Here is a 26936-nt window from a genome sequence, read left to right on the forward strand (position 1 = left end):
ATGGTGGGCCTGCGGCATCTCCGAGTGTGTCCCGGCAGCATAGCCCGAGTTGGAAGCGGGTGGAGCACGTGGCTTGTGGCAGGGGGCTAGGGCTCCAGGGCCCAGGAGGGACTGCAGCCCCCTCCTCCAGGCAGGTGAGTCTCCAAAGCGGCAGAAGTTGCCACAAGGTGGGCCAGAGACCCCCGAAGCGGGCGCTGCTGCCCCTTTTCCAGTGCATAGGTCTGGAGCAGCCCAACTGGTGCCTGTCAGGCCAATGCTGACCTAGTGGCCAGGGTCCTGGGGATGAGGAAGATGCCAGAGGAGGTGGGGCAGCTGCCTGGGGCACTGCTGCCCTCAGCGCCCTACCCTCGCCCCGGCCCCACTGACAGGCCCACTGTCCCCCCTGCCCGCCCACCCTTGGCTTCCCCTGAGGCTTACCTGGTGGGGTGACGGCTTCTGTGTGATGCCCTGGACCACGTATTCGCTTGTGCCAGCGACAACCTGCCCTCCCAGCGTCTGTTTTAACATCAAAAACCCAGATCTGCAGTCTGTCCCCTCTGGCCCCAGAGGCACACCCAGGGGGGGCCGTGACACTGCTGCTTTAGCTCCCCAGCCCTGCTGGTCCACAGGGGCCTTGCTGGGAGGGGCTGCAGCCCGCCCTGCCCCACCCCGTCCTGACCTCCGTCCCCTTCGGGTTCACAGGGTTGAGCATCTTTCCTGAGGTTGGCGATCAGGGGTGTTTCTCTCAGAGCCAGGCTGGGGCTCTCCCAATTCCAGGGGACCCTGGGTGTGTGTGTGTGTGGGGCTTGTTTCCAGGGGGCCCGCCCCCCCCTTCTGGGCTGGACTGCTGCCCTCCTTGTCCTCTGGGGCATATCCCGTCCCTTAGGGCCCCGCTTCCTGGCCGAGGTCCGAGTGTGATGTGGGGTAACAGGGACCTTCTCCCCCAACAGCCTTCCTGGAGGGGCTCCAGGGGGAAGGACCCAGGAGGCTCGGGTGGGGACGGCGGCTCTGTCCCCGCTGTCCGTCCGCTGCCTTCTCGGGCACAGCAGCACCTGGGGACCCAGGCCGAGGGGACAACGGTCCACGATGGTCTCGGAGCCCCTGCAGTCGTGCAGTGTAGGGCCCCGTAGGCAGCCACCGTTTCTAATGAGACACCAGGATTTGGTCCCATGCAGAATAAATGCAGAAATGCCCAGTGACTCCTGGTGAGCCAACGTGCCAGGGCTGGGGGGGGGGGGTCAGTGAGGACAGGGTCTCTGAGGCCTCAGCAGCAGCTCCTCAGTGCAGGCGTCCGAGCTTGCCCCCGGCTGCCCTGTATCCGCCGCCCCCCCCGGAGCCCCGCAGGCCCCAGCCCGCCAGGTCTCTCAACGCCTGCTCCGTGGCGCCCCAGCGCCCGACTGGACCCCCGACTCCTTTCTGTCCTGGCCCTAGAATCACAGAAGGTGACGGGTCAGACACGGGGCGCCCCCAGAAGGCAGTGTCTCAGACTCACTGGGCCAGATGCTCTGCCGTCAGCGGCTCGAACCACGTCTGCATCTCTAGGTCTGGCTTTTCTCTGTGGTGGCCTCACTCCCCGCTCCCCAGCCAGCGCGCAGCGCCTTCACCCGTGGTTTCAGCCAGGGTCCCAAGGAGGCAGCTCATTGGCCTAGATTGGATCACATGGTGCCCATCTCTGAGCCAATCGCTGTGGCAGAAAGGGATGGAATGCTCTGATTGGCCAGACCTGGTCACATGCCCAACCCAGCAGCTACGGGAGTGGGGAGCCTATCAGAACCACATGGAGGGAACAAGCAGGTTTGTGTCTGGAGGGGAATCAGGTGGACGACCAAAAGGAGGGGGTGTGGCTGCTGGGAGCCCAATCAGTAGATGCTCACCACACTGCTGCCCACTCTCCCGAATTGCCGAAGGGTTCAGAGCTCTAAGGCACCTTCCGGGCCTCCAGAGAGTAAAAGTCAGCCGGCAAAGCAGAAGGCTCCAGAGTAGGGACTGGTCGTCCCCTTTTGCAGAGGAAGACGCTGAGCTCAGTAGAAACGAAGTGACTTGCTCAAGGCCACCCAACTAGGAAGTATGGGTGCCAGGATTTAAATCCATGTCTAAATCCCAACCTTTATGCTTTCTACTGTACAGGGCAGAGGTATTTGGGTTGGGCTTTGAAGGCTGCATAGGAGTTTACCAGGTGGGAAACAACGAAAGAGAATTGCAGGCAGAGGGAGTGGCACAGACAAGCATGGAGGAGTGAAATGGCCTGGTGTGCTAAGGGATGTGCTGCTCCCTCAAGGGTTCAGGAGAGGGAGCAGTGAAGTGGAGGCCAGGAAGGTACTGGAGGTTGGTGAGTGGCCTTGAATGACAGGCTAGGAATTGGGGTGACTGCCCCATGGCCAGGAAGGCGGCCATCACTCTTTAAATAAATACTCCCAGACACTAGCTGAGGTACAGGGATTATAAGAAAACAAGACAGTGCCCTCCTTGCAGAGCTGACCTTCCAGAGGGGCAGCCAGACATCAGCCCACACAAATCAGATGATCTCAGCAGTAATGAGTGCTGTGAATAAATTAACGGGAGGCTGTTCATTGGAGAGACCCTCTTTCTGGTGGGACATTTGAGCTGAGACCTGAATGAGAAGGATTGACCCTAAAGTGTAGAGGTTTCTCCTGAGGTGGGGACGCACCTAATGTGTCCACTGACCAGCAGGAGGGCAGTGTGGCTGGAGCTGAGTGAGTGAGCAGGGAAGGGTGGGGCCGCGCCTGGAGAGGCCCTGGAAGGAACTGGGACTTGCCATCAGCCAGCGAGAAGCCACGTGGGCTTTACCATCACACGGTGGTGGGGATAAACCCTGTGATTGTCCCGGGCAGAGGGGATGCAGCTGTATTGGGAGTGATCTGACCAAGCAGGGTTCCGTTCTGGGCGCTGTGGAGCTCAGTGTGGAGTCTGAATCTTAAATACAAGTGGAGAGGCAGCTACTTAAAAAAAAAAAAAAAAAAAAAAAAAGCGGCAGGATTGCTTTTTTCTTGTGAAGGGCTTGATCTCTGGAGGGAATACCCCCGCCCCGGGCCTGCAGGTCACGAGGGGACCGAATGGGCCAGACAGCGCTACTCCCGCCCATCTGTTCTTGCGACACTGGCCCAGCTAGAACTTATTAACCAGAAGCCGCGTCGTAACCTCTACTCCCCGGGCAGGGGGTCACCAAGCACAGCTTCCCCCACGGGTGCAGCCTCAGTGGCCCGGGTACGGCTGCGCCGGGCCTGTCCTTAGGGTGGGCGGGCCAAGGACGTTTTGTTGGTTTCTCTGTTTTCAGCTTCCCTGTGCGGCGTGCCACCCCCTGGCCTGCGGTGCTGTGAGGATGGGCGGGGTAGTGTGCGGGGCAGGGTGGGCCTCAAGGGCATGGCAGTAAAGGACGGTACTCACGCCGTGGCCTGGGGTCAGGCCCGCTTAAGGCCCTTACTTGCTGTGAGGCCTCAGCAGTTTTCTTTAAGTCTTTAAGCCTCAGTTTCCCCATCTGTCAAGTGGGGATAACAATAGTTCCTACCCCCAGGAGTACGCGTGTCAGTGAGCAAAGCAAGGGCACGGTGCCAGGCTCTCACCCACCCAGCACCTCCTGCCCGGCTCCCCGGCCTCCCTGCAGGCTCCTGTGCCGCCCAGGACACTCCAGCCCACGTGCAGCGGGCACTGGGCTGTCAGGCTGGGCCTCACACTGGCCCACTGGGCCGGGACCCAGGCCTGCTCGTGAGTCTGGGGCTGCACGGCTCCCGGGCCTGGACCCCGTGGGCGTGGGCTCTGGGCGCCCCCAGATTGCGGGCAGCTCGCCCCCTCTGCTTCCCGCCCCTTCACACCCAGCTAGTCTGCTTTGAGCTCTTTCCGACATCCTGCTGTGGTCTGTTTCACCTCCTCCCAGCCTCCGTCCCTGTCCTCCTGTGTAGCCGCCTTTGTCTCCGTCACCTCTCAGTCCCTCTCACCCTCCTTCCGCCACCCTCTCCCCCTTCTCTCTCTAGAACCTATTTTTGTTTCCTTTTCCGAAGGAGAACCCGCCTGCGGCTTTGCCTGTGGCTGCTCTGGGCTGGCCCAGGCCCCTCCCCGGCCGTGAGGCTGGGCCTGCCCATCTAACCCTCTGGCCCGTCTGCTCCACAGCGCCCTTGCAGGGAGGCCTGAGACCTGGAGGCTGGTGGAGGGGCTGAGGGCAGAGGACACAGGCAGGAGGGCTTGGCGATGGGAGTGGGGGTAGCAGGATGCCTCCGTGTGGCCCTCTGGGAATGGCCCCTACCCTCGGAGCCCAGGCCTCCAGCTTCACGGAGTGAGGGCTGGACCCAGGGATCGCCAGTGCATTCCCCTTCGACCCTCCTCCGTGGCCAGCCTGCCCACCCCGCCAGAGCGGCTCTCCTGCTCTGTGCAGTGGCAGGGGTGGAGCTGGGCGGGGCGCGGCGGAGCTGGGCGGGGCGCGGCGCGGCGGCCCAGCCCTGTAATCACTGGCCTCGGCTATTCTGGGCCTCTCGCCTTCCACCCACTGGCTCCCGGGGTCTGGGATGGGACCTACTTTCCTGCAGGCTGTGGTCTGGCCAGGAAACGAGAGGCCCCACACAACGCTTGGTGTTTCCGGAAGGCTGCGTGCTTCCGAGTCATGGGGCTCTGGGGTGCAGGTGGCCTAGGTCTGCTCCTCTGCATGCCCCCCGGTGGGCTCCAGCCTTTTCTCCATCCCCAGCCGTGACCCTGAGGGAAGCTCCTCCCCTCTCAGAGGCTCCACTATCCCCTCGGCAAAGTGGTGAGGCGGAGTCGCGCCTCCCAGGGCTGTGCGTGGTGCTGGGCTGCCGTGGTGTCCGCAGCTCCGGAGGCCTCCCTGCCAGCCGGCAGCCAGGAAACGGAGGTTCAAGTCTTGGGACCACCGACGACCCCCAAGACCCGGGCAGGCCCTGAGGGCCTCACCCCTCCACGTGCCCTGGTCACAGCAGAGCGTGCTCCTTGTTCTGGGGACACTGGAGTGGGGAGCGGCCCTGAGGCTGCCAGAGGCCTGGCAGGTGGCCTGGACAGCGGGCTTCAGGTACTCACAGAGGGCTCTGGAGGCCGGGGCACGGCCTGTCCGCCTGTCATTTACTGGTTCATCCAACCACCTCCACCAGACACTGCTCCGGCTCAGCGGTTCTCAACGTGCACTGCGCGCCAGCAGCAGCAGCACGCCTGCGCTGTCAGAAACACAGACTCACGGGCCCCGCTGCACACCTGCGAGGGCCAGAAGCTCTGAGTACGGGGCCAGGCCACCTGTGTTTCAACAGGCCCCGTGCACGCTTAAGCTGGAGAACCACTGCTTGTGGTCAGTCGGCCAACAGATCAGTGCATCAGATTTTCCAGGTCTGCTTGTTTGCCAAAGACGTATCTTAAGGAAAAGCCTTGAATCCTGGCAGCATTTTAAGACCCTTCATTTGGTTGAAAGCCAAGGATCTTGGAACCCTTCGTTTTTTTTATGAATATATTATTTTCTCACATGATCCTGAATTCTTAAAGACATGCCTCTTACGAATATCCCATATTATTACGAATTCAATAATTTCTCAGTATCCATTGAATGTAGTTAAATTTGTAAACCAGACTTACACATGTTCTTGCATATATTACTTTTTACGGTCAATACTATTTATTTTTATTGAGATAATACTCTCATTCTAGAAAATTCACTTTTTTAAAGTGTACAGTGGTTTTTAGCATATTCAAAAGCTGTGCACTGTCACAGCTGTACAAACCCATAACGTTAGCCACTAGCCCTGCCCACCATGTTCCCAGTGCCTGCCCCTCCCCCCATCCCACCCAGAGCCCCTGGAAACCACTCATCTACTTCCTGCCTCTATGCGTTTGCCTGTCCTGGGCGTTTTGTACAGACAGTCAAACAATGTGGCTAGCGCCTTCCGTGAGGCTTGTCCCGCTCGGTGCATCCACACGGTAGCAGGTGTCAGCGCTTCACTCCTTTTTATGGCCATTAAGTGTGTTAGCTGTGGGGTTTTCCCAGACGGCCTTTATCAGTTTGACGAGGTTCCCTCCGATTCCTAGTTTGTTTAGTGTTTTCATCATGAAACGGTACTGACTTTTGTGCAGTGTTTTTTCTGCATCTCTTGATGACCATGTGGGGTTTTTTCTTTATTCTATTAACATGGTGTATTACCTTGATTGACATTTTTATGTTGAACCAACCTCGCATTTCTGGAGTAAATCTCAATCGGTCATGACGTATAACCCTTTTCACAAGTTCATGGATCTAGTTCGCTAGTACTTCCTTGAAGACTTTGCATCTATATTCATGAGAGATATTGGTTAATAGTTTTCTTTTTTTTGTGATATCTTTGGTTTTGGTATCAGGGTAATGCTGGGTTCATATAACGAATTGAGACGTGCTCTCTCCTCTTCTGTTTTGTTTGCTTGTTTGTTTGTTGAAGAGTTTGGTAGAGATTAGTGTTACTTTTTCTTTAAATATTTGGTAAAATTCACCAGTGAAGCAATCTGATCCTGGGCTTTTCTGGAAATTTTTCAAAATTACTAATTCAATCTCTTTACTTGTTATATGTCTGTTGAGATTTTCTTTTTCTTCTTGAGTCAGTTTCAGAAAGTTGTGTCTTTCTAGATTGTCAGTTTCATAGGTCAAATCTGCCGTTGTACAGGTGCTTATACTGTATTCTTCAACCCTTTCTTATTTCTGTAAGGTCCACTACTAATGTCTCCTCTTTCATTCCCATTGTTAGTAATCTGCGTCTTCATTTTTTCTTGGTCAGTCTAGCCAGAGACTTGCCAATTTGGGTGATCTTTTAAAGACTGCATTATAATTTATTAGTTTATTAATAACTATAATCATATTTAAGAAAAACATGTGTTTGGTAGTTTTGGGAAGATTGAGGAATGCCGCGATGAGACAGAGAGCATCCCTGCCCTCGGAGGCTGCCAGTCTGGGCGAGAGCAAAACTTGCGTTTACCATGAGGCGACACACACGCCAGCAGGGCACGTACAGGCCACTGTAGGTGTCCCCTGCGGGTCACCTGAGCTGGTCACCTGCTCACCACCAGAGCCGGCAGCTTGGCTGTACCATGTCCGCTGCTGCCCAGCCCTTTCTGTCTGCCTGTGCCCGGGGCCAGGGGAGGCTGGACCCAGCCAGCCTGCTGAGCCCTAACCCTCAGGGCTCCATGCACGTGGCTGGCAGAGGTGGGGCGTGAGATGAAGGCAGATGGAGGTGGCAGAGGCTGGGGGTTCAGGGCATTCCCGGAGGGCAGGACGTGGGGGCAGGAGTGACACCAAGCACCCTGCCCTGGTGGACGACGGGCCCTGTCAGTGCCCCCAGAGGCAGGCGGGACACAGGCGGGAAACTGAGTCCCATAGGTGGATCCAACGTGCCGAGGTGAGTTGGCCAAGCCCCCAGGAACACGGCCAGTCTGTCTGGTGCAGCAGTGAACGCCCCTCTCCTTACACCCCCAGTGTTTGAAAACAGGGCCGTGGGCTCCAGCTGGCTTGGCGGCAAGAGGAGGAGTCCCCTGCAGATGCTCTACGACCTGGACCAGGTAGGCGGACAGACGCCCCGTCCCTCCCTCCGCCTCCAGCCACGGGAAACCCCGAGCTCCCACGTGGACCTGCTGCCGTGGGGCTGCAGCCACAGCTAGCCTCTGTCTGGGAGGGAATGCTGGGCTGTGGCAGGGCAAATCGTGGGGCAGGCTGAGACCTGGGGTCTCCAGCTGTGGACTGAGGCCACGCTCTCTGCAGCACTGTTCCACGTGGCGGACAGAACGACCAGTGGGCTCTGTGCCATCCACGGCAACAGGCGGCAGCCAAGGGACCCCCGATCTCAGTCCTGCTGTGACGGAGGGAGACAGGCAGGCACCCCCTCACCAACGGGGGGACCTGCAGGGACCACACACTGTGCCCACTGGGAGCACACGTCTGGCTCACACACACCCCAGCAGGCACACTCAGCACTACCGAGCACCTGCGGGTCACCTGGGTCCCTGCCCTTGAGGCGCTGACGGTCCCGCGGGGGCAGGATGGCATCTGATGGCTTCCCGCACCAGCCTGCACTGACTTGTGTCCAGGCTGCCCTGAGCTCTGGCGGGAGGGCGCAGTGTAGATGGAGACCGACCCTCTCTGAGAAAGGGACACAGGGCCTGCAGAAGGACAGGGGCACCAAGTACGTGGCGGTGGCCAAGGGCCATAGCGGGGCAAGGCCAATAGGGAGCCGGGGAGAAGGGCCACATGGGCTGGGGAGGCAGCTGCTCACCGAAGCCCTGAGGGCTGAGTCCACGGCACCCACGCCCTTGGGGGGCAGGTGGGAGGCCTTGGTTCAGCGAGGGTGACAGGCTTGCCCTGGGCCACATGGCGAGCGGAGGGCAGGCCAGCCTCTCAGCAGGCTTCTGAGGAACAAGAAGCCTTGGTGGGGCTGGCTTGGCCCCCTCGCAGCCTGAGGGCCCAGTGGCCGTTACGTGTCAAGGCATCCTGCAGCTGGACAGACAACAGCAGAGAAACGGTCTGACCAACAAGTGCTGACCGTGCACCGGGCACTCGAGTTCTGGGAGCCCACGCAGGCCTCACGGCAATCCTGTGCGACGGGGCGTCATTATCCCCGTTTACCTACGGCACTGCCCCTTGGCACAGGAAGGCCAAGGACCCTGAGAAGGGCACAGAGCTCGTAAGGACTAGACCCTGGGAGAGGGTCAGCTAGGCCGGCAGGGATGAGGGCTGTGGCTGTAGGACTCCGTCCCGAACCGGTGGGCACAGCCCCGGCTTCTGAATCCTGAGGGACCCGAGGTGGAGTCCCAGCGTCTCTCCTTGACAGCTGCAGGCAACCCACTTCCTCTGAGGCTGTTTTCTCTTCTGTAAAATGGAGAAAGCAGTGCCTGTCTTGGTATTCATGGGGCTGCAAGCGACAGAAAAGCTAGCTGAGGCCAATCTAAGCCATCGGGACACGCACTGCTTACGTCTCAAGATGCTCAGAGACCAGCAGCCCTGGGTACGGCACAGGTCTCATCGCCATCCTCCGGACGTTACTACTGTGTAAGCTTCTGGTCTTACACCCCACCCCGGTTTTAGGGAACGGTGAGCAGATACTCAGTTTGCCCCGGCGCTTGGCGCTCTGACGTCAGACTTCTTTACCAGGCTGCCTCTGACGTCGCACGTCCGTTTTCCGGCTCTCGGGGTCCAGAGTGCCATGCACGCGATCAGTCACATCCTGCACGTGCCTCAGGCCGGGTAGATTTATTTCCCCCCATCCAGGCCCCCTGACTCCCATGCGGCCCTGACCCACCCCCGTCCTGTCCCCCGCAGGGCCCGCGCTCCGCGCTGGCCGAGGTGCACCGGCAGCGGCGCGACCTGCTGCGCCGCGCCTGCAGCCACCACACGCGCCGGCAGCGCCTGCTGCGGCCGGAGGACCTGCGGCACGTGCTGGTGGACGACGCCCACGGCCTGCTCTACTGCTACGTGCCCAAGGTGGCCTGCACCAACTGGAAGCGCGTGCTGCTGGCGCTGAGCGGCCGCGGCCCAGGAGACCCGCGCGCCATCCCCGCGCACGAGGCGCACGCGCCCGGCCGCCTGCCCTCGCTGGCCGACTTCAGTCCGGCCGAGGTCAACCGGCGCCTGCGCGCCTACCTGGCCTTCCTGTTTGTGCGCGAGCCCTTCGAGCGCCTGGCCTCGGCCTACCGCAACAAGCTACAGCGGCCCTGGGGCGCCACCTTCCAGCGCCGCTTCGGCACCGGCATCGTGCGCCGTCTGCGGCCGCGCCCGGGCCCCGACGCGCTGGTCCGCGGCCACGACGTGCGCTTCGCCGAGTTCCTGGCCTACCTGCTGGACCCGCGCACGCGCCGCGACGGGCCCTTCAACGAGCACTGGGAGCGCGCCCACGCGCTCTGCCACCCGTGCCGCCTGCGCTACGACGTCGTGGGCAAGTTCGAGACGCTGGCGGAGGACGCGGCCTTCGTGCTGAGCCTGGTGGGCGCGCCCGGCCTGCGCTTCCCCGAGCCGCCGTCCAGGGCCCAGGCCGCCGCGCGCGACCGTGCCGCGCGCCTCTTCCGCGACATCAGCCCTTTCTACCAGCAGCGCCTCTACGGCCTCTACAGGATGGACTTCCTGCTCTTCAACTACTCCGCTCCCTCCTACCTGCGGCTGCGCTAGCCCTGCGGGCGGGGGGATGGGGCGCGGAGACTGCGCAGGCTGCGGGGCCCTGACTCCGCCCGGAGAGTCGCCGCCCCCGCGCTCTCTCACCCTCGGTCCGCCCACCCCGCCCAACCGCATCCCCGGTGCAGCCCCCGTGCAGCCCACCTCCCCGCGGGGGGTGGCTGGACCCCTGGGTGCCTGCCGCCTGCTTCCTCGAAGCGCCCCAGCCGGCGGGTGCTTCCCCAGGACCCCTGAGTGGCTGAGGATGGGATAATAGGTTTTTAGGTTGCGAGCGCCTGTTTTTTTCTTTTTTTCTTTTTTTTTTTTGCGGTACGCCGGCCTCTCCTTGTTGTGGCCTCTCCCGTTGCGGAGCACAGGCTCTGGACGCGCAGGCTCAGCGGCCATGGCTCACTGGCCCAGCCGCTCCGCGGCATGTGGGATCTTCCCGGACCGGGGCACGAACCCGCGTCCCCTGCATCGGCAGGCGGACTCCCAACCACTGCGCCACCAGAGAAGCCCATGAGCGCCTGTTTTTTGTCCACTCTGTCCCGGAACCTATCCGTGGCGCAAGATTAGAACGCTGGCTGGGCGCAGCCTGTGGCCCATCCCGGGGCCCTCCCCACCTCACCTGCCCTGGTGAGGACAGCCCTGGACAAGGAGAGAAGGCCGCCCCCCCTCCCGGGCCGGACCCAGGGCAGGACCAGCCTTGTCGCCAGCTCCGCCCAGGTGGCGATCGTGAGCTGCCGGCCACCTGGGCGTCCCGAGCCGGGAGCTCCGAGGGCCCTGTTCCGGCCCCACCCTTGGTCTCTGTCCTGCTCGGTCTTCCTGAGCCCACAGAGCCCAGGTTGCAACGTCGTGGCAGACTTTATACGGCCTTGGTGAGCTGGGGAGCTCACGTTTTTGAAGTAAATGTGTTTTGTTACTTTCTGACACTTCAGAGTTTCTGTGTCTCATTTTGCCATTTGTTCTGGGGGCATGAGGTTGTCTGATCTTGAGCCTGGGTCACCTTCACAGCAGCCCACAGGTGCCAGAGGTTATGTGGGGAGCGGGATAGGGAGGGGGTGCACCATGGGGAGCCTGCTGCATTCTGGCTCAAGGGGCGACAAGGACACTTGGGGGAAACCTATCCTTTTACTCTGCCTGGGTCAAGGCTTAAAGCTGAACCAGCTCAAGCCCTGCGCTTCGGGCTGTCTCCTGCCCTGGGTTTTGTGTGTGTGTGTGTGTGTGTGCGTGTGTGTGTGTGTGTGTGCTGGGCTGCTTGGCAATGAGGATCCCCCCCTCATAAGCTATACACACATTGTGTTACATCATGCCGTCGATGCCCCATGACATACAGCTTTGTTCCAAGCTCGCTCAGCGCCCACGCAGCCTGTGATGCGACCTCTTTGCTGAGTTACCTCCATCCAGAAGCCACACCCCAGGGGCATCACAATTACAAGTCACCCTCCTGATCTGCTGTGACACTGCGTGCTGTCACTCCCTCAGGTGGGGCAGCAGTGCACGCGCCCTGTGTCTCCACGTCACACCCTCCACAGCCCACCACGCGGCCCTCCCCTGTGCCCTGCCCTCGCCTGCCTTGGGGTATCTGCCTGCTCCGAGCTCTCTGGCTGGTGCCAGAACACCTGTCCTCCCAGAGCACAGGCTGTCAGCCAGCCTCTCAGAGCTGGGGTCCTGGCTGGGTCACTGGACGACCCGAGAGAGGCAGGGTCCCATGGGCAGAGCCGGACAAGTCGTGAGGGCGCCCAGGGGGCTCTCAATCAGGCAGCCCCGTCAGGGATTCTACTAAAACCAGACATAAGATCCTAAAGGGACTGAGATCACCAGCTGAAGGTCCCAAGCGTCTACCTTGCTCACCACTGTCTCGTTTTCCCAGTTCCTCAGTTTCCAGAACTGGGTGGTGCCGGTCAGCACCTTCCCAGGGATGGAAGGGATGTAGGCGGACTGGTTTACAGAGACTTGTTTAAAAGAAGTTGCAGTGTTCTTTTGCTTTTTAGAGCTTTCATTGTCAGGAAAATGTTTCCCAGATTTTTGTAGTAGTGGTGTTGGTTTCTGTTTTTGTTTTGTTTTCGGTTTTATCTTGTGGCTTTTGTCATTCAAGCAGCTTCCTGGGAGGCCTATTTCCAGGGTTGCGAAGTTTGCTAGAATAACCCCCTGGCTCTTTGGGCTGGGGGGATGGTGCACATTCCGTCTCCAGGCAGAGCCCCCCTTCCCACCCCACCCCCACCCCCCACCCGCCGGACCACGCCTTGAAGCTTCTCCAGCCGCAGCGGAGGCAGAGGGAGCGCCCTTCGAAAAGCCGTCAGCCCCGTCTGGTGGAACAAGGGGGCCCGCCCTGCAGCTTTTGCCCCTCAGGTGGGAAACTGCCGAGGCCTCCCGGGACTCAGCCCCAGGTGCCTGCGGTGAGGCTCTCCCTGCTGTACGGTGGCGCTTCCTGGAACCTCCCCCCACCTGAACTAGTTGCATCCGCATCCCTGTCTCCAGACCCGCTCTGGGGAGGATCCACTGCAGACTTGCTTTTATTTCACCGGCCCCTCAGCGATAGGCATTTAGGCACACCTGCGTCCTTGCACACACCTGGTCCTACGCACGCGTGTGACTGCAGGAGAAACTCCTAGAAGGCGGGCCGGCACCCGCGACCTCCTCCTTAGGAGTCCTCAGCCCTGTGCTGTGCGTTTGGCTCTGTTGGCACTCAGGGCACCAGGACAATCGAGGTCTGGGCGGCTGCCGCTGCACCCTGGCAGCACGCCCCATGCGCCACACGGGCCACCGTGGTCATTTCTCTGGTCCGTGGGGTGACTCTGCACCGAGAACCCCGCTCAGCCTCTCCTGCCGTCAGACGTGCAGCGTGTCGCGCGTTGTCTGTGAGGTGCTTCCCAAAGCTCCTTTTCCTCTCTGAGGCCCTCGTGTACGAAGGCTCGGCACACAGCGAGACCAGCAGAGAGTTCCTTACTCCCTAAACGTTCTCTCTTCAGCGAGAACTCGCAGGGGAGGAGCCGCTGAGGAGCAGCACATTTTAGGACTGGATTCAGGGGACGGGCTGAGCTTTTTCTACGACAGAACCCCGGCTTTGCCCCACGCGCCCTCCGGCTCCGTTTCCTAAACGCTCTGGGGCCACAGCCAGTGCAGCCTGGAGGTGGGGCTGAAGGAGCCTCTGTCTGTCAGCTGCTCATGGCCACGTGCAGAGGGACCCTCGGGAAACAGTGCTGTGCCTGCAGGTGAGGGTGGGTGCTCAGGGGCACTCTGGCCAGCAAGTCTTCTCCGGAGACAACGTGCCAGGGGACAGGACCGGACAGGAAGGCTCAGAGCAGCCTCACCCACCACAGCAAAGAGTGGAAACAACCAAACGTCTATTGGAAAGAGATGGACACTTGTCCACATTGCTAAGGCGGCCACCCTGGTCCTCCCCAGGGTCCCCACCCCCTTCTCTCTCCCGGGGGAGGGCTACAGTGAGGGTCCCAGTCTGAGTGCTTTCCCAAGGCTCCAAGATGACGTCCTAGCCCCTGTCTCAGTAGAACAGAGGGGAACACTTACATCCTCAGCAGCCACCCTCCCACATACGCTGCCCCTACGAATGCCAGGGGGTTCCGCAGGCTGGACTGCAGCGGGCCGGGAGCCCCTCTTCCATTCCTCAAGTCTTCCCTTTAGAGTTGTGAAACACCCACAACGAGGCTGTTAGGTTCACGCAGTAAACATTAGAAAACGGTATGCCCGTCTCCAAGTCCCCAGTTTTTCTACCCAAAAGTTGTTACCTGCTCCACACTCGCACCCGCGTACACATGCCCACACACACGTGCACGCTCATACACGCACACACCGCTCTCTAATATACACAGATGGCAGCATTTTAGACACTCTCTGCTGTGCTCTAAAAAATATCTGAACGTCCTTTGTAGATTGTTCCAGATCGGCATGTAAAGGGCTGCTTCTTGCTAATGCCTGTCTAACGCTTCGCGGTGCAGCTGTGGCAGGATTTAAAGCCGCCATTAACAGATATTTAGGTGGTCTCCAATCACTTGCTATTTCCCGCGGCGCTGGAATGAATATCATTGTCCAAACATCTTTACTTACATGTGTGAGCATAGCTTTGGGGTAGATTCTTGGAAATGATATTCACTCGCTGCAGAATTGACCGTCACCCCCTTTTATGGATGAGAACACACAGCCGGACATGCAGACGACCTTCCAAGGGGGTGGGAACCTGCAGCGTGTATTCGCGGGGCGACCTTTCCGGGGCTCCTCAGGGCTGCCCGCCTCCCCACAGGTCACCTTAGCCCGCTGCCCTGAGCGCCCGGGGAGCGGGTGGCCGAGAGAGAGGCGGCGCAGAGCTGGGCTCCAGGAGGGGCCCTCGGGGGGGCGGGCGGCATCGGCCGGTGGGGGGAAGCGCGGACCCGGGGAAGCGGCGGCTCAGCAGCACCAGCTCCCAGACGTTGCTTGGTGGTGACGGTGGCGGCCGGAGGCTGGACAGTGGAGGGAAATCCGGGGCCCCCAGCCTAGAGAAGCCACACAGAGCGCCGCGCTGACCCTCGGGAGCCTCCCCAACCCCCCTCAGAGAAGTCAGCCGGGGCGCAACCAAGATTCTGCTCCCAGCGCGGACACGCCGCCTCCCAACAGCCACCCGCCTAGGCATCCAGACGCCTCCCGCGCTCTGCCCCATGCCTGCCCATCTTAGGAGGGACCGACAGCGTGTGCCACCACATCACAGCGTGTGCGGACTCCTACCCCCGGGGACCACCTTCCCCAGCCACCTTCCGAGACCACCCTCCCCTCCCCCTCCCCCTCCCCTCCCCCCTCCCCCTCCCCTCCCCTCCCCCCTCCCCTCCCTTCCCCTCCCCTCCCCTCCCTTCCCCTCCCCTCCCCTCCCCCTCTAGGCCTCCTTCCCCACCTCCCCCATTGGACCACCCTCCTCGCTCCCCCATTGGATCACGCTCCCCACCTGCCCCATTGGACCTAACTCCCCACCTCCTGCATTGGCCCACCCTCCCCAGCTCCCCATTGGACCACGTTCCCCACCTCCCCCATTGGACCCCCCCCATTGGACCACACCCCCCACCTCTCCCATTGGACCAAGCTCCCCACCTCCTCCAGTGGAGCACCCTCCCCAGCTCCCCATTGGACCAAGCTCCCTGCTCCCTGTGGACCACCCTCCCCAGCTCCACGTGAGGCCACCCTCCCACTCCTGTTTCCCAGACTTCAGTGGCTCCCATTACCCCTCAAATAAGCGCTGGCCTTTAGCACCTGGTGGTCTACCCACTGCAAGGGGCTCAGGGTGTGAGGGAGGGCAGTCCGGGGGGCAGGCCTCAGACTCCCTCCGTCCAGCACAAAGGAGCCGGCCACGCACAACCTGACTGCCAGCACAGGACCGTGACTTGCCTGCCCCTTCACAGGAGAAGCTGAGACCCAGCGACACCTGTGCCCCCAGCCCCCAGCCTGTCAGTGAGGGAGGGGTGCTGAGACGCAGGACCGCAGCCTGGGCCAGCGTGGGTGGGGGATGGGCACCATCTGCGCTTCCGTAGGGGTGCGTGTGCGGGTGTGCACGTGTGCGCTGCCTCTCGGGGTGTCCGTTCAGGGGAGGGTGTGCATCTTTGTGACTCGCCAGGGTTATACACGGAGTGTGGAGCCAGGGGCCTCCCGGTTCGGAACAGACACCGGCCTCAGCACTGAGGACCTGCGTGCCCACTCACGTCTCTCTGCTGGAGGAGTCGCAGTCCGTGGGCCTGGGGCTGGGGTCCTGGGGGGCAGCGGGGAGGCCCTTCTATGTCTAACACCTGAGTGCCAGTCCCGGTTCAGGGCGAGTGGGTGTGTCTGTGCGTCTTTAGGTTTGCACGTGCAGGGTCCTTATCAGGGTGTCTGGGTGTTTCGCTACGTGTCGTCCCCCCACCCCCGGTGTGTGTGTGTGTGTGTATGTGCGTGCGCGCGCGCGCTGCCCAGTTCGGGTCCCCTGCCGGCCCCTCCAACCCACTCTACGCTCGGCCCTGATTCCCCACCCGTGGACGAGGCCCCAGGTGAGGCCAGGCCCGCCTGAGCTGCCCTGCCGGCTGCGGGAGGGACCGCGGGCTCTAGTGTCTCCCCGGGGCCCCAGTTTCCTCAGCCTGGACGTGGTGTGTTCGTGTGTGGACCAGGTGGAAGGCCGGGTGGCGCGGTCCGCAGGCAGCGCCGGTGACATCCGGCCTGAGACTCACCCTCTGACCGGGACGGACCTCGTGGGCACCAACGTCTTCTGCAGGGGCAGCTGCTTCCGCAGCGAGCTGCTCGTCTTCGTGACCTTCCAGGGCTGCAGGGGCTCCGCGTTGGTCTCCGTCAGCCAGGAAAACCTACAGGAGCACTTGGCCTCTTGGGGGGCTGCAGCCCAGCCACGTGAAATAGCTCTCGCTCGCCTGGAACTTTCATTGTTCCAGGCACCACTCTGAGTGCTTGATAACCATGCCGGGAGGTAGGTATTGCTCTGCCCTTTATGGATGGGGAAACTGAGGCACAGAGAGGTTAAGTGACTTGCCCAAGGTCACACAGCTAGGAAGCAGTGGAGCTGAGATCTGGGCCAGCAGCTGGCCCAGAGCTATGTCTCGGCCCTGCAGCAGCGGCCTGGCCCCGGGAGCCCCAGGCCCCAGGTGTAAGCCTCCCCTTGCCTCACCTAAGGGCCACTCTGCCACGTGCATCTGCCACACTGGGCCTCACAGGACAGAGTCTGGGGCCTGGCGACAGAACAAGGGTGGAGGTGAGGTGTCCAGCCCAGCCTGCTGCGGGCGCTCGTGAGGAGGCCGTGTGCCCCGAAGGTTCTGCTCTGGACAGCTGGCGGTCCTCCCACTCCCTCCCAGGCCTCGCCTGCCTGCTCAGCCGGATCCCATCACACCCTCACAGGAGCAGGTGCTGTGAACGGGTGTCAGGGCCACTGGACCAAAGGAAGCGGTTGGCCATGGCTCTGGGGGGGCCCGGGGGCCCTGGGCCCCTCTCTGGAGGCCCTTGGCTCAGGGTGGGATGGGGGCGAAGGTGGACCCCCACCGTCACGGAGCGCAGAGCTGGTCAGGGAGCTCCCTGTGGACAGAGGACCGCCCCTCTCCGGCTCTGTGCCCCAGAGTGCGTTCCTAGGGTACCTGCGGGGAGGCAGGGCTTGGCCTGGGGTTAGGGTCTGGGGTCAGGGTCTGGGCTCAGGGCCCGGGGTCAGGGCCTGGGCTTAGGGCCCGGGGTTAGGGTCTGGGGTCAGGGGTCAGGGTCTGGTACCTGTACGGAAACTTCCTGGCAAACTTCTCCTCGGTCCTGTTCTTACTCTTCTTACCCTGGTGGGACCCCTTGGGGGCCTTCACGTCCATCGCAGAAGGGGGCTAAGCTGGGGTTCGCCCTTCAGCCACAGCTGCAAGACAGGCGGGAGGAGCCAGTCGGGACCTGGACGGCATGGCTTCCCGTTGACTGACCGCCCACCCTTGTCTGCCGAGGAGACGGGGCGAGGGGAGGGCTGTGAGCTGCCGGTGAGCCGGGGCCCCGCTCAGCACCCTGCTCCAGGATGCTTGCTCTGCTGTGTGTATAGTGTGTCTGTGTCTGTGTGTTAGGGTGTACGGATGTTTGTATGTGGATGAGTGTGTGTGTGAGCGTGCAGCTCGATGCGGTTCTATGCCGTGTGCGGCTCCGTATCACCCCACGGTCGAGGGGACGCTCGGCTGACCGGCCCCAGGAGGCTCCCAGCCGCTCCCCTGCCGGCAGCCACAGCCTCCCTCCACCGCACCCCAGCTGCGGCCACCACGGATCTGCTCCCCTCTGTGTGAGGACGTGGCTGCACGGGGTTGTACGGGTGGGATCGCGCGGCCGGCGCCCTTCGGAGACTGGTGTCCTCCTGCCGTCGCAGGGCTGGGTGTGCGGGGGCTCCCGCCCAGGGCTGAGCTGGACCGACTGTCACCCACGGGTCCCCGGGGCAGTTCCCAGGCTGGAGGTGTTACGAATAAAGAGTTTCTGCACGAAGACAAGCCTTTGTTCCTCTGTTGTAGGCGCCTAGGAGTGCAGTCACCAGGCTGCCGGAGGCCCATTGTTAGTTTTAAAGGGAACTGCCACATGGTTTTCGACTCGCTGGGTCACTTTCCCTGCCCAGCAGTTACGAGTGGTTCTCTTTTAAGGCACCCAAGAGTAAGGGTAACCCAAGTCAGGGCTGAGAAGGGCTGGGGTTAAGCCCTGACCACTGGGGCTTCACGTGCCCCTTGACCAGCTCCTCCGCACGTGCGTGACCTTCATGGGCCGATGCCGGCCACCTGCCGGCACCCCGTGCTCCACAGGCGCGGCGGCTCCCAGCGTGGGAGGTCCCGAAGCGCCGGCCCAGGCCCTGGTTCCAGGTGGGGATCGGGTGGATGCTGTCAGCCACCCACGGACGTACCTGACGGGCGGGTCTGACTGCGCCGGGCCAGACAGGTTCCCGGGAGCCAGTGCCCTGGAAGCAGCCCCGCTGGCGACGCAGGGACGGGGTGGGGAAGGAAAGCCGGCCTGCCCGGCCCCTTGACCAGGACAGCTCCGGGGCGCGCTCCCCACAGCACGGCCCGCGGAGGACCTGGCAGGACTGGGCGGAGTTGCCCACCGTGGGGACGCCACGTGGAGTGCCTCTTTCCCCGCTTTTCACCTCCCACCCCTGCCGAGCCGCGGGAGCCGCTCCCAAGTAAGGCATCTCACAGCAGCACGCACCTGTCCCCCGTCGTGGGACTGGCTGAGCCGCCAGGAAACAGGCGGAGACGGCGAAGTCTGGTCAGGTCCCCCCAGCACCGCGTCTGACCACAGACAAGCGTGGACACACACACGCACGCGCGCGCGCGCCGTCCGGCCCCAGCATCACTCCCCCTGCCACACCCCTCTGCAGCAGGGCAGCCACTGGCTGCTGGCTCCTCCTTCCCTGTCAGACCTGAAGCCCAGCCCCCATCCCAGGCTGGGGCTGCCCACCCGACCCTTCTGTAGTCCCAGCAGCTGGGTTTCCATGACAACACTTTGCATGATAATGGATCTCCTGAAATCTGGAGCAAAGCCGCCAGGAAACAAGGCGCCCCTTCCCAAGCCTGGGGTCTGGGTTCCCAGGAGGTCGCTGTCCCAGTGGGGGTTGGGTTTTCTCTCCTGGGGGAGAGGTGGAGAGGTGGGCGAAGCTGCTCCCCCGGAGGGCTTCGAGGGCTGCCTGGGGCAGGTGCGCCGGCGTTGTGACAGAGCGTGCTGGCCGTGAGGCTGGATGGCCCCACTGGGCACAGAGCACCTGGACAAGGCCACGCGGGAAGCCCTGGCCTGTGAGCCCCGAGCACAGCGTCCTGGAGGCCGGGCCCCACCAAGGAGTCCTCCTGACCCTGACTTGCCGCCGGCAAAGGGCCGTGTGGACGGGGCAGCTCTACACCAGCCCTGGCTAGGGGGCCTTTGCGGCCTCCGACGTGGGACCAGGGTTGTTACGAGGACACCAGGGACCTGTCCGTGGCCCTGGCCCCCAGCCCTTTGCTATCAGGTAAAGCTTTCAGCCGCCCTCCCCCGAGGAGCCAGGAGAGGGCCCTGGTCCAGGACGGGGCTGGGTCCGCACAGGAGGTGAAGTACCTGTTAAGCTCCGTGCAGGACCTTGTTTAATGTTTCCATCTGATGGAGGACATATTACCATCATCCCATTTTTCAGGTAAGGAAACCGAGGCTCTAAAAGGTGAACTGCTGGGCTTCCCTGGTGGCGCAGCGGTTGGGAGTCCGCGTGCCGATGCAGGGGACGTGGGTTCGTGCCCCGGTCTGGGAGGATCCCACGTGCCGCGGAGCGGCCGGGCTCGTGAGCCATGGCCGCTGAGCCTGCGCGTCCGGAGCCTGTGCTCCGCAACGGGAGAGGCCACAACAGTGAGAGGCCCGCGTACGCCCCCCCACACACACACAAAAGGTTAACTGCTCTGCCTGCATCCCCCCTCCCCCAGCACGTGGGGAAGAGGTGGGGTCCGGGCTGCGTCTGGGCTACGTGGTGCAGTCCTGGAGGGGCTGGGCGACGGCACCCCACGCCCACTGGGCCCCACCTGCAGACCCTCCAAGCCCTGGGCCTGGCCCTGCAAACTGTGCCAAGCCTGCTTCCCGTGGGGCAGGAGGGCCCTGCCGGGTATGGGGCAGGCCTCCGTCCCACTGCTGCTCCCCCAGCCGACTTGGGGCTGCCCTTCCCAGCCACACAGGCTGCCTCCCCGCTCCCAGCAGGGACCCAGTCAGGGTACGGATCGCAGGGCCTGGCACTGACCCTGCCCAGGAAGATGCCGATGTGAGGGGCACTGCCCACGCCCCCAAGCCAGCCCCCTAGCAGGGAGCCTGCAGCCAGAAAGGAGTGGGTGAGCGAACCCCCCAAGGGGCCAGCTACTCACCGGGCCGCCTGAACGACGCTGGGTATGGTCCTGGCTGCCATGCACAAGGCGAGCACCGGCCCAGGGCCCCAGGGGCCAGGCCCACAGGCTCACTGCAGCATCAGAAGCCCCTGAGGTCACAATCAGTGACACTGCAGCCACTAGGCCACGTGGCTTGGAATCCAGCCTGAAGCCCTGCTGGCCAGGGCGTGGCCGTGAGGGCGGCTGCGTGAGGGCTGGGCTGGCGGGCGTTCCAGCTTCGAGGACCCCGGACGGGAGCACCCACGCCTACACGTTTGGTGGCAGAGCCCCCAGCCCTCCTTCAGACTAAGCGCAAGAGAAGGCCTAGAAATAGCAAACAACTCGCCCTGGCGGCAGAAGAGCTCCTTTTCTGGCTGACCTTGACTGAGCCCTAGCCGCAGCCCCGGAACCGTCGGGCTGGGCCAACGCAGGGGAGGACGGTTGGTTAGGGCGCACCTCCGGGGCCTGCTGCCCCATGGAGGCCCCGCCAGGCTCAGAACGGTCAGGGTCGCCACCGGACTAGCAACGGCGAGCATGGCCAGGGCGCCTGTGTCCCAAGTGGGGACTAGAGGAGAGGAGAGGCAAATGGTGTAAAAAGCAAGGCCTCCTCCTGCCCTGATGTCCTAGGCCTTTATCTGCGAGTGAACACGTGGGGAGCGTGTCAGCTGGGGTCCCCAGAGCAGCCCCGAGATGGGGGTTCTAGTTGAGGGACCTGCCGAGGGAGGGACGCAGGACAGTGCAGGTCTGACCTGCCGACTGGTCCCAGGGGAGCCCTGCAGGGACCTCCCCGGAGCTGTTTGTGCCCTGAGGTGGGGGCAGCCTTTCGGGCCGGGCGGTCACGCCTGGCCTGGGGCCTGTGGTGTCCCGTCCCCGGGCGAGCAGTGCTGGGGACGCCAGCCTGGTCCAGAGGTCTGCGCGGGCCCAACCTCGCGGTCACAGAAGAGAGGGAGAGTGAGACGGAGGAGGAGGTTTGCAGAGATGGCTGTGCTGTCAGGAGACTCCCAGGAGCCTGGGAGGGAGGTGGATGGGTCCACACGGGCCTCCAGGGCTGTGCAGGAGCCGGACTTCCCAGCAGGCTGTCCTTAAGCCTGATTTAGGTTCCCTTGACTCTTCTCTGGGCCACGGCGTCTTGGACTACGGCTTAGAAGGAGCAGCCGCGGAGCGTCGGCACGGGCTGGGGACCAGGGCCCTGTCGGCCCCTCTGAGCTCACACAGGGGTTGGGTCTGTGAAGGGCTGGGCTGGCCGTGGGCGTGCCAGGTGAGAGCCCGGCCCCTGCCCGACTCGCCGTGCCACCCTGGGCACACACGACCCGATCGCTCCACCTGCCTCCCCAGTGGAAAGGAGAGTCTGTAAGTGGACCCCGTGTGCGTTACTCTGGGTGCCCAACCCCCGCCCCAGCACTGCCCACAGATGATGCTCCCCGATTGGTTCCTGGCTTAGAGCGTCTTTTAAAACGTAGGCCCAGATGTTCTAACCACAGAAGCCGGCGGCCAGCGTACGGCCCAGAAGGGCACTGCCGCCTGGAACCCTCAACTTGGTGCTGGGGGGGTCTGTTCCCAAGAAAACAAGGTTCCCAAAGGGCCCCGGGTGGGCCTTCCCCCTCAAGGGCCTTTTAGATGCTGACAGGGGTGCAAACTCAAAAGGAATCTCGTAACATGACCTTTTCACTTACTGAACCCGACTGTAAGGAAACAGACTGAGAACAGAACCACTTAAATAGTTTAAAACTAGGGCTTCCCTGGTGGCACAGTGGTTGAGAGTCCGCCTGCTGATGCAGGGGACACGGGTTCGTGCCCCGGTCCGGGAAGATCCCACTTGCCGCGGAGCAGCTGGGCCCGTGAGCCATGGCCGCTGAGCCTGCGCGTCCGGAGCCTGTGCTCCATGACGGGAGAGGACACAGTGGTGAGAGGCCCGCGTACCACAAAAAAAAAAAAAAAGTTTTAAATTACGTTTCACGTAATACAGTATTGAGAACTTTTTAATATTATTCTTAAGATCAACATGAGAAGTCCAAGCATCTCTGACGTCAGATATTCTGCTCAGTCCAGTGACACGAAGAGGAGAGCGGCCAGGTGGTCACTGTGGGGAACCAGAAGAGGGCGAGGCGGTCTGCCGGCGGCTGCACATGTGCCCACGGGAGAAGGTGGCGCACTAGTGCTCTGCGGCAGCTACGGGGGCGTCCCAGACGCCCATGCACTGAAGATGCCCACTTTATAGTCAGTTTCATAAAAGAAAGTATTTCTGTGGACTCAGCAAAGCAAGGGGATAAAAACAGGAGCAACCGGGAACATGGACTGAGATGAGTTGTGTGATTAAAAGCTCTGTCGGGGGAGCTGATGGGGAAGACGTCAGTCTTGGCTCACCTGGCGGCTCCGAGCTAAGACGTCAAGGACGCAGCGCGGCTGCCCCTCCCCGTCAGCCAGGCGGGTGGACGGCACTGCTGCTGTCCCGCCTCCTTGCCCCGACGCTGTCCCCGGGCTTACCCGAGAGCATGTCGTCTTCACAGAAACGGCAGCGGGACAAGGAACGCGACAGCAGCGGCTTAGCCTCAGCAGCCCTTCTGCGTGATGTCCAGCCCCGAGGACTTCGTGATCTCCAAGGTGGTGAACACCTGCCCACGGGAAGGAAACGACACGAATTCACACTTAGCTGTCGGTACTGGAGCTCTGCTCTGAGAAACCACGTCCTGAACATGACACCAACATCATCCTTTAAGGCATACAGAGCAGGTATGAATATAAGATTTGCCTACTGACAACATGCTTCATCACAGCTTTCCAAACCACACCAAGTCCACATCTACAAGCTCCCGTGTCCGTACCTGTGCACACGTGGGGTGGATCCCAATGGTGTCGTCCAGCAGCTGCTTCGTGAGCCCACATTTCATGGCGGCTGCAAATCCTTGGGTGATCTCACCGGCCTTCGGTCCAAGGACGTGAAATCCTATCACCCGATCCTTCCAAAGGGAAGTCAGTAGGTTAAGGACCTGAAGAGGGATCTTGTCATCCCAAGTTCACCGTTGAAACTGACAGCAACTCCCAGAGAAAAGCACCTCTAATGCTGAGCTGAGCAGAGAACAGCACCGTGAAACCGTGCCCTGCAAGAACCTGCTGGGTGATCCAGTAAATGCACGTCCCGTGTGAACACGCGCTCAGATTCGCCGGAACGGGCAGTTTACCTGCTGCGCGAAGGAGTCTGTCAGTACGAGGGACGTTTCCGCGTTACACTGAGAGCGCGCTAAATGACAGCACGACAAATCCCGACTAACAGCCGGTGCTGGATGAGGCTAAGTTCGGAGGCAGCCGGCGCTCCTCCCAGCCCAGGACGCAGGCTGCCCGGCTCCGAGTCGGCTCAGCAGACACCCCACCCCAGGGACCGCGAGCCGTAAGGACGCGCGGCTCTCGTCCCTGCGCGCATGCAGCCCCGGCGGACGCGGGTTCGTCCCCGCACACTCCCAGCACTCGTGCTTCCTCTGTCCGTGTTTTCTCATCACTTTTCTTCATCCAGAGCTTCAGGGTTAAAGTGCACAAGGTGAAGAGAGAGGGCATGACAGGCGGCAGGAGTCTGTGCCCCCCACTCTCCAGGCTCCCGTGGCAGGTGGGCAAACGGATACCCCGTGAGCTGCGCATCCAGGGGGCCGTGGACGGGAACCTCTGAGGGGTGCACGTGCAGCAAAGTGGGAGAAGGCGCGGCCCAGAGAGGGGGAAGCCACTTATTAATGAAAGTGAGGAGCTTCTGAGAGATGGAAGCCTGTCCGTGATTTTCAGCATCGCTCCAGGAAGACAGTGAGTGGTGGGGTGACACTCCAGAAATGGAAATTTGGACAAAAGTACAAAAAAGGGGCAGTAGGTCACTGCTCACTGGCAACGCACCTGGTCACCCAAGAGCTCTGATGGAGATGGACAATGGGATTAATGTTGTTTTCATGCCTGACAACACAACATCCTTTCTGCAGCCCATAGATCAAGAAGTAATTTGGATTTTCAAGTCTTAAGAAATACACTTTGTTAGGTTGTAGCTGCCATAGACAGTGCTTCCTCTGATGGATTTGGGCAAAGTAAATTGAAAACCTTCTGGAAAGGATTCACCATTCTAGATGCCATTAAGAACATTTGCGGGACTTCCCTGGCGGTCCGGTGGTTAGGACTGCGTGCTTCCAGTGCAGGGGGCGCGGGTTCGATCCCTGGTCGGGGAACTAAGATCCCACGTGCCTCACGCGCATGGCGTGGCCAATAAAAATTAAGAGAAAAAAAAAGAGAACACTTGTGATTCATGGGAAGAGGTCAGAATATCCAAATTAAGAGGAATTTGGAAGAAGCTGATTCCAGCCCTCCTGGATGACTTTGAGGGGTTCGAGACTTCATGGAGGAAGGACTGCAGACGTGGTGGGAACAGCAGGGGAACCAGAACTAGAAGTGGAGCCTGAAGATGGGACTGAATTGCTGCCATCTTGCGATGAAACTTGGGAACGGATGAGGGGCCGCTTCTTATGGATGAGCAAAGAGAGTGGTTTCTTAACACGGAATCTACTCCTGGTGAAGAGGCTGTGAAGATACTTGAAATGACAGCAAAGGCCTTAGGATGTGACACAAACTTCGTTGATAAAGGAGCTGCGGGGTTGAGAGGATTGACTCCAGTTTTGAAGGAAGTTCTGTGGGTAAAATACTGCCAAGCAGCACTGCTGCTCCAGGGAAATCATTCATGAAAGGAAGAGGCCATCAGTGCAGCGAACTTCATGCTGGCTTTGTTCTCAGAAATGGCCGCAGCCATCCCAGCCTCAGCAGCCTCCATCCTGATCAGTCAGCGGCCGGCAGCACCGGAGGCGAGACCCTGCGCCAGCAGAAGGGCTACAACTGGCTGACGCTCAGGTGACGGTCAGGGTTTTTTAGCATATTTTTAAATTAAGGTCGTACATTGTCTTTTTAGACATAACGCGACTGCACACATAATAGACTACCGTATAGTGTAAACATAACCTTCATGAGCACTGGGAAACCAAAGAATCTTGCGGCTCATGTTACGCAAAACTCGATTTATTGCAGTGGTCTGGAACCTAACCACAATACCTTCGAGGTATGCCTGTACTTCCAAATGTACACAAACATACTCCTTACATTTCATCACTGATGACCCGAATTGTCACAGATCGTGTAGTTCTAAACTGCCAAGTTAGACAGCTCTGGAGTGACACATTCCGATGACTTTGAAAAGGTAGGTCACTGCCCAACTGTCACTCTTCAAACACGGTGCCTGGGTAACAGTTTCAAGGATTTCCACCTGGCCCTTAGAGCTATCGTTAAAGAGATTATACAAACCCAAATACTAGAATAAAAGATTTGTTTTACAATTAGAACTTTCCTGCTTCCAACCGTATGACGTACATTGTCGAATTTGCTGCAGATAATCTTCGCGTAACAGGTGTTGCTGTCTCTGCAGGCCACTGTCCACTCGAGAGGCCAGAACAAAGTGTGGTAGACCTGCAAGAGAGAGGCCAAGGTCGGTGTCCATGGAGACTGCCGCTTGACAGGCTCCTCCTTATACAAAGACGACAATTCCTGTACCAGCTCTCAGAAGTTTAAACTTGCATGATCCCAGCTTATGAATCTGACGGGAGCATCTGGGCGAGCTCCTAACTGCCATCTGCAGAGTGTGTGACCTTTGCTTTGCTCTGCCGTCAGTCCCGAAACATCTCCCATTAACTAACTTCGCTTCTCAAGCGCCTAGAGGGCTACTCTCCAAGCAGCCAACGCTCCAGGCCCTGTGGGGCTGAGACAGTAAAGAAAGCCTTGGGTCCTGCCCTCCATAGGTTCACACGCCTCCTGTGAGGTTCACATTCAAACCAAATCTAGGAGAAGCAGAAGCCACAGGACAGTCCAGCCACCCACGGTATGAGGAACACTGCCCCCGCCACCTGAAGGCCCCCCTCCGCCAGAGCCCAGGGTACCTCGAAGGCTCCCAACCTGCTCAGGCCTCAGGGACGGACCACACAGCGTCCGTCCCCTCATCCCCTCGGGGCAGCTACACGTCCCGGGGCCCTCCGCCTAATCAGTCCACACAGAAGGCGGTGGATGTGTGTGCGCTGCCAGGATGGAATGTGTTCTCAACTATCCCCTGCAGGGGAGGGACAGAAGGACTGGCTCTCTGTTCTTTAACAGGATGATGTATTTTACAGTTGGAATACTGTCTTTACTGTTTTTATAACAATGATACAAGGTTATTAAAAGAATAACAGGGCAGAGAATTACAAAGAAAGTGGGAAAAAAAATCCCACTGTCCAGAAATAACCATTTTAAAAGTTAAGGAAGCATCAGTGGTTAATGCATACGTAGTTGAAATAACATTTTATTTAAAACACATCATAGTTCACAGCTACTTGTAACAAAAAACATTAGGTTTAATGTGTATTTAACAGAAGAGAAATAAACTCTTCCTCATAGTTTAATACAAACTTGTCAATCTCTGTGGCTATTAGGAACAGAAGATAAATGCTTTTTCATCTCAAGACAGTATTCCTAAAATACACCCCAAAGGCTAA

General features: G+C 60.5%; 3 protein-coding genes across 5 annotated transcripts in view; 1 reads left to right on the forward strand and 2 right to left on the reverse strand.

The window, feature by feature from the left end:
* Nucleotides 1-1065: 1065 nt before the first annotated feature.
* On the forward strand, nucleotides 1066-10099 carry CHST13 (carbohydrate sulfotransferase 13). Its single transcript, XM_030850760.2, has 6 exons — nucleotides 1066-1105; nucleotides 3275-3397; nucleotides 3602-3702; nucleotides 7015-7150; nucleotides 7391-7503; nucleotides 9257-10099. Exons 1-6 carry the CDS (start codon nucleotides 1066-1068, stop codon nucleotides 10097-10099), a joined length of 1356 nt encoding a protein of 451 aa, XP_030706620.2.
* Nucleotides 10100-12320: 2221 nt separating this feature from the next.
* C11H3orf22 (chromosome 11 C3orf22 homolog) lies at nucleotides 12321-23012 on the reverse strand. 3 transcript variants are annotated; one of them, XR_009565942.2, is made up of 5 exons: nucleotides 22885-23012; nucleotides 17297-17426; nucleotides 16261-16392; nucleotides 14150-14571; nucleotides 12321-13750 (listed from the first exon to the last, which is right to left on the reverse strand). XR_009565942.2 is itself a non-coding variant. In XM_030850762.3 (4 exons), exons 2-4 carry the CDS (start codon nucleotides 17383-17385, stop codon nucleotides 14349-14351), a joined length of 444 nt encoding a protein of 147 aa, XP_030706622.1. In that variant the 5' UTR covers nucleotides 17386-17426; nucleotides 22885-23012; the 3' UTR covers nucleotides 12321-14348. The 3 variants fall into 3 exon arrangements, 1 of the variants encoding a protein (XP_030706622.1); XR_009565941.2 differs by having other exon boundaries at nucleotides 12321-13428; nucleotides 13613-14571; XM_030850762.3 differs by having other exon boundaries at nucleotides 12321-14571.
* The window catches only part of TXNRD3 (thioredoxin reductase 3), a 45980-nt gene continuing 41862 nt past the window's right edge, over nucleotides 22819-26936 (reverse strand). Inside the window, exons 15-17 of the mRNA XM_060307884.1 lie at nucleotides 25783-25878; nucleotides 23223-23357; nucleotides 22819-23012 (exon numbers count right to left, since the gene is read on the reverse strand). Of these exons, the coding sequence (XP_060163867.1) occupies nucleotides 22950-23012; nucleotides 23223-23357; nucleotides 25783-25878 (294 nt within the window). The 3' untranslated portion in view covers nucleotides 22819-22949. The remainder of the gene's footprint in view (nucleotides 23013-23222; nucleotides 23358-25782; nucleotides 25879-26936) is intronic.

This window comes from Globicephala melas, chromosome 11, assembly GCF_963455315.2.
Source record: "Globicephala melas chromosome 11, mGloMel1.2, whole genome shotgun sequence".
NCBI lineage: Eukaryota > Metazoa > Chordata > Mammalia > Artiodactyla > Delphinidae > Globicephala > Globicephala melas.